Genomic DNA, 12,068 nt, shown 5'->3' on the forward strand with positions numbered 1-12,068 from the left:
GATATATTTCTTAAGGCTAAGAGGATCAAGGGATATGGGGAGAAAGCAGGGACAGGGTACTGAATTTGGATGATCAGCCATGATCGCATTGAATGGCGGAGCAGGCTCGAGGGGCCGAATGGCCTACTCCAGCTCCTATCTCCTATGTTTCTATGGTTTCTTAGCACTAGCAACTAGATTGAGATTGCCCAAACTAATTCATATAGGATTCTTACAGCCAAACAGACACACCAGGAGACTTTCATCCCGTGAGTCTGGGCTGCATTGTGTTACATTGTTTATCTGGAGTTATATCCTAATTTCCGAATAAGGCAGACAATTTATCCAAAATGGTGGCAGTGAGAATCTATGGATGTGGAAAGTGAAGATCATTACTAATTAGAGTACTAAGACTGATGAGTATTATTTGTGTCTGTATGTGCGTGTACTTAATGAACTGATCTATCCAGTCATGAATTTGTATTGTGTGACATAAGGTACTTGTCTCATGCCTCATTGAGGTGATCAATAAACTCTGCATGGCTGCACTTCAATAAAAGCACGGATCACGAACTACAAAGCACATTATTTACAAGTCAGTTGAGATATCGAATCCAGAAACGCAGCAAAATACTGACATGACGTTGTTCAGCCACTAAGTTTCGAAGTATGACTTAACAATACTTTGTATTACAGTGATGAACACGTGGAATATTCAAGAATGAGACACTTGAGGAAGGTTGCAGTGTTAGTGCTCGAATAAGACACAAAACAAAACCACTGTAACTTCCAAACTACAAAGCAGGACTGTGCTTAGCACTGTAAATCCAATCATGGACAAAGATATAACTCTGCAATGCTTAACTTGCAAACAGTGTGAACCAGTAATCAGAGAAAGGGGTTAAAAAAGAGATTTTGCTCTGACATTATTTATAGATAGGACAAGTGATTTATCACTCAGATACTGATGCTTTCACTACTTCTCGATCTTGCAGTGCTGGGGCAACAAATCACACTACTGTGCAAGCAAATTTATGGAATGTTGTGCCACTCCAAATCACTTATGGTAACTGGTTAACTGTTAACTAGTTGGACCAAGTGGCTCATTGTAATCATTAAAAATCTTAACAGCTATTGTTAACTTTTTATAGTTTAAATTGTAAAAAATTTGCCCAAGTGTAAGTCCATGTTGTCGCTGTGAACTAAATACCAGTGCAATACAGTGAAGATACAGGCAGGAGAAAGAGTTTAGTCTCACAGTATCATGCACTGCAATAAATGCAGCTATTTTATAGCATGTCTAAGTGGAGCTGACAAATTAATGGTAATTATTGGCCAATTCCTGTCACAACAAAGACAAGGTGCTATTTGAATTACAGCCGTCTGTTGCAGTATTTTAAAGATGTTATGGCCAGAGTTTATTGTTGTGGAGGCATCACAAAGTGGGCTGAAGCTTTCAAACCACAATGGCAAGCTTTGATTTGCATCAAATGTTTGCCAAACACACTTAGAAGGTTTACTGGCTCCCCCAATTGTTTAGCGTGTCTGGGCAGACCAGAGGATACCAGGTTTCATCGCTAACAGTCCATGCTGAGCCGACAAATCACAGCTGAGGTTAGGGTTAAGTGTACTCCAATAGGCCCAGTGTCCCTGAGCTAGGGAGGGGAAAATCAGCTAGCGTTTCTCTTCCTGTTCACTATGTTGATAAGGAGCTAAATCCAAAGAAGTCATGTAAGCAAAGTCAACCAGACCTCAGCACCAATGTGGAGTATGCCACTGCTTAAAATGGCGTACCCTTTGAACTAAAAGGAAAGAGCTAAGACTTGGACAATGGAATTAATGATCTTTTGTGCCTCGATATTGGTAATATAAGATACAGTGGTTTTAATACTACAAAAAGAACAACAAATGCGCATAGGTGACGACAAGGCCGGGGCTTGGCTTTGATTCCCTCCATGATAAATAGTCTGCTGGCATTGATTGCCTAGGTTCACACATGAAGAATTGGCACTTGGGTGAGGTGCCAGAGGGTGAACACTGCCAGAGGTCTATATCCCAGCATGAGGCAATGCCTTCAGAAGAGGCAAGGAGAAAATGGGGAGGGACAAATAAAAGGAACACAAAATATACTCTCTTCTAGAAAGGACAATCGCTGTAAATCCAGTCTGTGCGTTGCATAGTCACAGTCACAAGAAGTTACCGATTTCTCCTTAACTGTTTGTTGGAGGCGCTGCTATATGCAACCTGCTATAAACCATTAATCTTGTTGCATTTATGGAACATCAAGTGTGACAGCAGGGACGTTGAAAAGATTTCATTCAGCTTGGAAAAAGAAAGCAGCTCATCCGACAGTATATCTATACTGATAGTAAGGGATCAGAGGTGATCCCACTGTACTGGGAAAGAATTTGTGGGAGACAGTGCGATGGGTGTGGGTTTCAGTGAGAATGCAGGGAGGAGGAAGGGCTTAGTCCCAAATCTGAAAGAGAAACATTGCCATCTTGTGGCACTTCCTTGTGCATCGGAGTTAGTGCAAACTTACTGAGTGTTGCTGATGTAAACTGTATTTTTAATAACCTGCTTTAAAGAGTCCTTACCGAAAAGGTCAGGCCCACTCATCTCATTACATTTTGTAATGGAAGACAGTTAGTTCACGAACAAAAATAGCTCAAAGCTGCACTGTAGACATTGCACAGCTAGTCTACTTGTGACTGGCTCTAAAGTGGGAAATGTGTGGGTAATAACTGTTGAAGGACCCAAAATAAAGTGAATTACAGATCATAAGATAAATGTTAATAAATTCAGATTAGGGACTTGATAGACCTGGACCCTAACAGAAGCAGATTTAAGAAAGAAATACTTGCATTTACATTGCACCTTATCACATGATCAGACTGTCTTAACTTTTCCATTGCAGTGACTTGTATGTAAGAAAACTATGTACCACTTCTTATTAAAAGTCTGATATTATTTGGTTATTTTACTAAAATATTTCTTAATAAAGGAATATGTAGGAGGTGGCATAATAAAAGAGAAATGGCAGTTTCTAAAATGTTTCAGAGTTTCTATTTTAAATTATAATAAGTCATCTCTTATAAATAGTTCAGAGTTTGTAAGTGAGTTATGTGGTAATATGATGGGTTATGATATGTGAAAGTCTGGTCGAGCTGTTGCCAAGCCATTCCATTTGTGTGAGGCAGCCCTCAGAGACCCAACAAAATGGCCCTCAGGGATTACTATGGTCATGCTGTGATTCCCTATCGACAGAATGCTTTTAAATTCATTACCTTATGAATCTTCTGCTGTGGGTTTGTTACAATTTGAACTTTCTTCAATATCATATTTAATTACTTGGACAATGTAATTTTTTTGTACCAGATTATTTGACAGCACAATGGGGTTGCAGGTCACAGGTTACACAATCTACTACAGCCTTTCCTTTGTGCAGTTATCTGACTAGAACAGAGTTATTTTACATGATTGGTGTGAACTTGAAATAACATCAAAGAAAATAATTGATATAAGCCCATGTAGAAATAATTGTTTCTATCAATCAGGTGAACTTTGACCTCTACTGCTAATGCTGCACCTGTTGGTACCATTGATGGGTATTGTTACTTGATGAGTCTGGCAAATACACTGGTGTCAAGTAGTAGTGATGGTTTTGGCATTAGTAGACACCATTGCTCATGCAATTTATTGTCTTCCCACAGAATGCAACTGTAATCACAGGGCTAGTCGTTGTGTGTGGGACCCTGTACTACACCAACAGACTGGAAGTGGTACACGCTGTGTGAACTGTGTTGGTAACACTGAGGGAATACACTGCGAGAAATGTAAGGAAAATCACTACCCTCTAAGACCAGGGGGACAGTGTCAGCCCTGCAGATGCAACTCACTGGGTAAGTTCATGGAATTAGAATTCATGCCCTTTTATAGTATTAGGCTTGTAGGAGCTGACAGTTAAAGCATTTGACATAAGATGCACTGGAGTAAGGATCAAGATCAATCAGTTCAACGATGACATCTTTAGGCATTTTTATTTTACCTTAAAGGATAATTCCAATCTTGGGAGAGTGAGCTCTTTGGCCCACTTTCCACCTTTAATATTTGATATCAACCTCCATGGATGATTTGGAAAAAATTGACTGTTAGAGAGTATAAATAAACAAGACTAGCGCCCTGCATTTACTTTGCTGCAACAGGAGGCCTGAATGTGATGGCAGATTCATAGAGCCACTTTGTCATGGGTCTATTTCTCCATTGCCTCTCTGCAGCTGCAACTGTTTATATTTCAGTGTCCAGCTGATGGAAGGAGAACCATGCATTTGCAGTTGGCCACGCTCCCTTGAGAGTACGGGAGCTGGCTTTTTATTCTCCACTCTTTTAGGCTACCGACCATAGAGCACATATACCAGAAACGCTGTTTACGGAGGTCACGGACCATCATCAAAGACCCTACCCACCCCAGCCACAGTCTGTTCGCCCTCCTGCCATCTGGGAGACGCTACAGATGCATTCGCACCTGTACGACCAGATTTAGGAACAGCTTCTTTCCCAGGGCTGTCATCCTACTGAACTCCACAAATAAACTCTAAAGCCTGCACATCTGCCAATGCACTTTATTATGGTTATGTTTATGTTAATGTATTACAAGCCAAATGTATGCTGAATGTTTAAATGTCTTAATCTAAATGTACACTCTCGGGAGCCGCAAGCCTACATTTCGTTGTACTGCACTTGTGCACTAACAATGACAATAAAGTTGATTATGATTATGATTATGAATAGAAGTGGCAACACCATTGAAAGGCAGGTTTAATCTCGTGTAAAATCTGCACATGTACAATCGTGAAAAGGCAGGTTTGCTATAGGTAATAGTTGTCAAAATGGTCAGGGATCAGCTATTACCATTGTGTAGGTATCCTTTCACTGGATCCGCTCACGACCCTTGACTGACTCCGAACCTCGTGCAGGGTGCATGGCCCTGACACCGCCCCTGCTGAAAGCTCAAACCTTTTATAAGAATGGAAATGGCAACAAACAGAAATCGGGAGAGTGGCGCTCCTGCATTTTGTAATTTAAAGTTTATTTTTGCCTTGTTATCAAGGGACCTCTGTGGACAAAAGCAATGAGAATAGTTGGTTAGCTATTGTTATATTATTAATGTACTGTCTGCATAGGTTCCCAGTTATTGTATAAAAGAAAGATAAAATTAACTTTGCCTGAATGGCATATCTCATCCTTAGTGACATAAAATTGGTGACCTAAAAGACTCCATAGACTGTCTTTGTCTTTGCCAAGGTGGCATCAGGAGTACCCAGGTTGCTCTACTTACCCTTTAGGATAGGAGAGAGTTTGAAGAAAAATTGAAGAAAAAAGAACAAATGTGATTTTTGTACATTGTTTATATAGTAAATAGATTACAGTAGAGTACAGTGATGGTTCTCACATTAAGCAAAAATTGGGGAGAACATTATTCAAAATGCTCTTTATCACATTGTTGAAACATCTGAAAATGCTTCACACTATGAGCTACTTTTTGAACTGTTACATAGATAATGCAAAGCATCTTGCAGACAGCCAAGGGATTAATGATTGATTAATCTGTTCTGAAAGAATGTTACGAACATACGAACAATGACGGACAGGTCACGACCCTCTGGTCCATCCAGCCTGTCCCACAGAAAGGCGATAACTTGTGTATCACAATATATACACTCCACCCCAACCCAAACCATGTTAGCTAGGACATCACCATTTTCTTCCTCAAGTGGTGCCATGGGTTCTTTAATATCTACCTGAACCTTGGTTTTATATATCGTCTAGCGGGCGACTCTGATAATGTAGCACTCAGTTCCTTAGTATTGTACCAGAGGATCAACCCAGATTCTGATCTTAAAATCCTGGCGTGGAGTTTGAACCCACAAACCTCTGATCAGAGGTAAAAGTGCTACCAACTGAGCGAAGATGACATGAACTATATTTCCTACTCTCACTAAAATGCTATGGTTTTCATGTTTTCTGTGTCTCTCAGGTTCCATTAGTAGTGGTTGTGATGACCATGGTCGCTGCAGGTGTAAACCAGAAGGTGTGATTGGAAACAAATGTGACAAATGCCAGCCTGGCTTTTACTCATTATCCAGCACTGGTTGCAAGTAAGTGCCCTGATAACACCTCCTGTCTAGAGTATGTTTTCTCCAATGAATATTGATGACATATTACATAGGCTGCATTTATAATGTATAATAAAAACAGAAAATGCTGAGAAGTCAGTATTTGTAAAGAGAAAAGGTAGGCTAGTGTTTTGGGCGTAGACCCTTTGTCAATTCTCTGCTTGAAATGTAAACCTACCTTTTTCCTGTTGAGATACAATGTTGTCTGTTTTATTTCCGATTTGCAACATTTGAAGTTTTCTTATAATTTCACCTCTGCATTTTCAATGTTCTATAGAAGGTTACATTACAGAAACAGCCATTTCGCTCAGTAAGGCTGTGCCGGTGTTTTTGCTACACATGTGCCACCCAGTCTAATCCCATTCTCCTGCTCCCTCTCTGTACCCTTTAATATTCCTCTTTTCTAATTCCCTTTTATGGGCCCTGCTTCAACAACGGGTTGTGGCAGAGAATTCCACATTCTAACCACCCTCTGTGCAAAGAAATCTTTTCTAACCTCTCTTAATTCTTTTATGATTATCTTAAATTTGTGCCATCTTGTTACCATCTCACCAATCAGTGCAAGCAATTCATCACTGTTTACCTCATCATAATCCTTCATAATCTTGAAGACCTCTATCGCATCATCCTTTAACTCCGCAGCCCTGGTGAAAAGCTTTCACTCTTCCTAACGGTAACTCTTCATCCCTGGTAACATCCGAGTGAGTTTACACGATACCTTTATCATTGCTTTAATGTCCTTCCTATAACAGGGTGCTCAAAACTGCACACAATACTGCAGGCCCAACAACCAGGCAGAAGATTAACAAATAAGATTAGTAGGGTGGGAGGAGGCTCATGTGGAGCATAAACACTGGCACAGACCAGTTGGGCCGAATGGCCTGTTTCTGTGCTGTACATTCTGTGTAATTCTACATAACCGATGTGCAAGTGGCACATGGCACCAAAAATACTCGCACAGTTCTCATTGGTCACTGAGCTGTTTCTCAGCTCTTTGTCAGCACTTGAACCGGACATGTACCATCTCATGCACTCATCGCACGGGCACAAACCCACATCGCTCCATGGTAAGTCACTTCATTACATCAGCCGAACCTCTTTATTATAATATAAATTGCCCCTTCATTATAATAAAGAACGGCTATGGAACCACATCCAGGTGAGAGTTAATGCCTTCAGGACAGGGTGGGAGGAAATTAGTGGGAAAAAATCTGCCACCTGCAACACTTCAATGTCAAGGCATCAAGGGGTATGGAGAGAGAGCGGGAATATGGTACTGAGATAGAGGATCAGCCATGATCATATTGAATGGTGGAGCAGGCTCGAAGGGCCGAATGGTCTACTCCTGCTCCTATTTTCCTATGTTTCTATGTTTCTAATGTCCCGCCCAGATGAATCACTGCTTGATACGCAGTTTACCTTTAATTATGAAATTGTATTTTGTATTGGCAGGCGCTGTACGTGTAATATGGCTGGTGTTACAGAGATCTGTGACGTTGAAACAGGAAAATGCTTCTGTAAATATAACGTGGAAGGATCCAACTGTAACCGGTAAGTGTTTTATAATGATTGCACTGAGTTAGAAAAATCTGGTTCAATTTTATAGCTTTTTAGACTACACTTACAATTAATAGTAACAAATATATTGTTCTGCAGCCCTGAAGTCGTATTAGTAGAGTTTGAAGTAGTTTCGACCGGTTAGTGTTACTGATTAGCTGCGCTTACAGCCGCACATCTTATTCTCTGCAGTCCCAGTCCCTCCCTGTCTGTGAGCTTGCACCTCTAGGTGTCTGTGCTACAAAAATACACAAAGATGCATTTTTCCAAACTGCAACATCTTTAAGGACCTTTAAACTCATTTTTTATTGCCAGTTTAAAAAAGCTAGATTTTGTTTTCAGATTTTATTGTTTTTTAATGGGGGTTATCGATAGAAAATATTTGGACCATAAAAATCTGGAACAAATATGCAAAATACAAATTACGCTCTGAACTTGACTGATATTTCACGGCCAGGTATTTCACGGCAGGGTCACTTTTTCATTTTTTAGGCAGACTTTCTAGCCTTTGGAGGGAGTCTGCCTGGGGTGGGGGGGAGCAATGAGTTGTGGCAGGTCTCAGAGGATTGCCGCAGTGTAACATGGTCAGCAGCCCCTGGAGCAGCTGAAGAAAGGCATCATTTTTTCTTAAATCTTCAGATCACAAGGCAGAGGAGTTGAATGGATCACCCTGTGTAATGGCTCAGTGTGTAAGTGCATGGCACTGCGTGGAACTGAGCTATATAGACCAGGGAAGCCTCAAGTTTAATTCCCTTTGTGTGCTGAGTTTGCAGATTTCAATCAAACAGCATTAGGGAGTGCAGCAATTAGCTGTCAGTACTGTTGAATCCGTGATTCTTAAAGTATGATGTTTTCCAATAACTAGACGGAGGCTGTAAATTAACAATCAACTGGTGTTTACTGGAGGAGGGTAGTCTAAAGACTAACAGTACAGAGGCATGCTCAAGGCTTATATACAGGTGTGGTCACTGCCGGTACTACAGTATACAGGAGCTGTAAAAGTAGTTCTCTCTTAAAGGTACATACACTACAAGTACCCCTTATCTATGGAGGTGAAAATTCAGCCAGGGTTTCCCACACCTAATTGCTATTGATTGACCTGTGTTGGCAAACACATGCGGCTAAGGATAGGAATGAGCCTTGGCTGTGGTGCGCTGCACGTTTTTCAGTCTGTCGACAATCACGTTCTAAGCTCACACTTGCAGAATGACCATCAAAGTAGGTGCTGCCCTCCATCACAAGTTACAGAACTTGTATCTGCACCCTCAGGGGAGAATAACTGGAGGGGAAAAAAGGGACAAGAAACATAATTTTCCAAATGTTTGATTCTCTCCCACAGTTGCAAGTTGGGTTATCACAACCTTCATCCAGACAACCCCATGGGCTGCTCAGCGTGTTTCTGCTTCGGGCATTCCTCAGTCTGCAATGTGGAAGGTGGTTACAGGAAGGATCGCATCACCTCCACCTTTGATTCAGGTACTGCAGCAGCTCGACTGCAATGAACTGAGGTGTCATCCATCAGTGAGGGGGACATCCAAAAAAAAACAGTCTTGACAGGAATTTAATTAAAATGCCATTAAGAATGACAGTGGCATCATGAGTCAGAACTCACGGTGGAGCCAGACCATTAAATTCAACCCAGTATGGAAGGAATGGCTGAGTAAGCTAAATAAAAAAGGTCCTCGTAATAATTTGCTTGTAATGATCATGGAACAACATATTATTGTCATATTAGTATTTAAAACATGAACTACATTGTTAGGTGCTACAATTGGCCTAGGCACCCTCAGATTTGGAAGAGGAAAACTAGCCAAGGTTCCTGCTCTTGATTGCTATTCATTTCATCATCTCAGCTCTAATGTTCCCACTGCTCAATTAGCCTACAAACATCCAAATGAAGAGGTTCTGGAGTGCAACCAGTGTCCATAGAACCATACCCCAGCAAGGAATCGATCCTTCAGAAGGTGAACAGGAAGAAGTAAGGTGGATACTATCCTCAGGCTGGTCGGTTGGAGACTGGCTATTCCCAGCTTTGCATGAATCTGTGCTCTTGTAGCAGTAGCAGGGAAAGGAAGCCTGATAAGAGTATGTTCCTATGATAAGAGTATACAGCAGGGGATCAAGTTTAAGAGCTGAAAGGCCATTCTGTGGCATTTTAACCACCCCCTGAACCAAAAAACTGATTTGCACCTCAGACGATATAGATTTAAAAGCTAATCTTGTGGTGTTATGCAACTGTAGTCACTGCATTGACATCATCACTTTAGTCACAATATTGTTAAGCAAGTTACCCCAACTTGAAATATTTCAGAACAGGAATACACCACAAAAACACGTCTGAAAGATATTTCACTGCCAATAGTTTAACACAATTAAATTACCAGTAAGCCATATAAGTTAGAAATTGCTGTCAGTGATGTTACCACACGAATGCTTAACATATTCGTATCAAATTCCTCTTCATTATATTGAAATTAAGATAGTGAAGAGAGAATTTTATGTGAGCTCATTCAACATTTGTGTAATAATGTCCCAAACGTGGTAATATCTTCCAGGATAATATCTTTATATGGCTTAAAGTTAGTTTTGTTTAACTTACTAATTGCTACTAAATTGGGATATTTCTCTATTAATGACCATTAACATTATCATTTTAATTACAAAGAGTGTGCGATTTGTTCTTGTGAGCAGAAGCCGAAGGATGGAAAGCACAACACCGTAGGGGTCGTGATCTCCCTCTTATGAGATCATCATCATCACGTGACATTATCGTTGAAGCCAAAGATGAATACCCAATATTCTTTGTTGCTTCAGGTGAGTTGAGAACAATTATGGGCACTTCATGTATTCGCCTCACAATTTTGTTATTCCTGTTTCATATGTATGTATGTTGAATTGCTGATCCATGCTTTGATAAACTGCCCATATGAAATAGAGGCTTTTGGATGGTTTTGATTACTGTACTTACAGTGATCTCTATCTCAGGCATGACAACTTTTTGACTCATTTTAGAGTCTCTTCAAGAATCGGGAACTTACTGTTTTACACAGTCACAAGTGGCTTGCAAATTCTTAACTATAGAAACATAGAAACATAGAAAATAGGAGCAGGAGTAGGCCATTCGGCCCCTCGAGCCTGCTCCGCCATTCAGTGAGATCATGGCTGATCATCCAAACTCAGTACCCTGTCCCTGCCTTCTCCCCACATCCCTTGATCCCTTCAGCATTAAGAAATATATCTAACTCCTTCTTGAATATATTTAATGAATTGGCCTGAACTGCCTTCTGTGGTAGAGAATTCCACAGGTTCACCACTCTCTGGGTGAAGAAATTCCTCCTCATCTCTGTCCTAAATGGCTTACCCCTTATCTTTAGACTGTGACCCCTGGTTCTGGACTCCCCCGCCATCAGGAACATCCTTCCTGCATCTAGTCTGTCTAGTCCTGTTAGAATTTTATAAGTTTCAATGAGATCCCCTCTCATTCTTCTAACCTCCAGCGAGTATATGCCCAATCGACCCAATCTCTCCTCATACGTCATTCCTGCCATCCCAGGTATCAGTCTGGTGAATCTTCGCTGCACTCCCTCCATGGCAAGAACATCCTTCCTCAGATAAGGGGAACATCCTTCCTCAGATAAGGATGACAGATAACATTCATTACTTTATAATACAGGCATGGACTATGGGATTTGGGTTGTCAATTTTGCTGGAGCTTGTAAAGTTTTAAAGTATATTGACTATCAATACTGATCTATTCTGATGTTGTTTCTTACATTCTCACCTTAAGAAAGTGTTGCTTTTATGTGACATTTTATGTTGTTAACAGGAATCATTAGATTTTCAGGTTTGGTAATTCTGAAATCTTATCAACAAATCTTGAAAAATTGTTAGTATCTGCAATGCTTATATTTTTAAAAACTTCATACTCTGGCCCCCTCACTGACTGCCATAGCACTGTAACCCCAGGGAGTTACTATACTGCGGCCTACCTCTGTTGTTGACATTATTTACTCTGTTACTACTACTTTCGTAATGACTCTCAGTAGCTATCCCATCTCTGCAGCCCTTGTCAGTGTAACATATATGGGAGAAGTGCACAAGAACTACAAGATATCATTTTTAAAATGATTATGCTAGCTAAATTATGAAAACAGTGATCAAGTTAAAAGTGTGATTGTCCATTGGTTTTCTCTACTCCATAATAATGATTTATTACTCAACTTCTTTACAAGGATTAAGGACGACATTGATGAAACTATTTATTATTAATAGTTGGTAATTGACTAAAGGCGGAGCCAATACTGTGGCCTGTTTCAGGTTAAGGAACTGTGTTGTGCAGAATGATAGGTTGAATAT

General features: G+C 40.5%; 1 protein-coding gene across 1 annotated transcript in view; it reads left to right on the plus strand.

Moving 5' to 3' along the window:
• Positions 1-12,068, plus strand: part of LOC147121989 (laminin subunit gamma-1-like) — an 86,073-nt gene that overhangs the window by 35,740 nt on the left and 38,265 nt on the right. The window contains exons 2-6 of the mRNA XM_085982603.1: positions 3,693-3,881; positions 6,017-6,137; positions 7,608-7,706; positions 9,052-9,188; positions 10,404-10,526. Coding sequence (XP_085838729.1) covers positions 3,693-3,881; positions 6,017-6,137; positions 7,608-7,706; positions 9,052-9,188; positions 10,404-10,526 — 669 coding nt within the window. The remainder of the gene's footprint in view (positions 1-3,692; positions 3,882-6,016; positions 6,138-7,607; positions 7,707-9,051; positions 9,189-10,403; positions 10,527-12,068) is intronic.

Source organism: Somniosus microcephalus, chromosome 3, assembly GCF_052327205.1.
Source record: "Somniosus microcephalus isolate GS21.2 chromosome 3, FLI_Smic_1.0, whole genome shotgun sequence".
In the NCBI taxonomy this organism is placed as follows: Eukaryota; Metazoa; Chordata; class Chondrichthyes; order Squaliformes; family Somniosidae; genus Somniosus; species Somniosus microcephalus.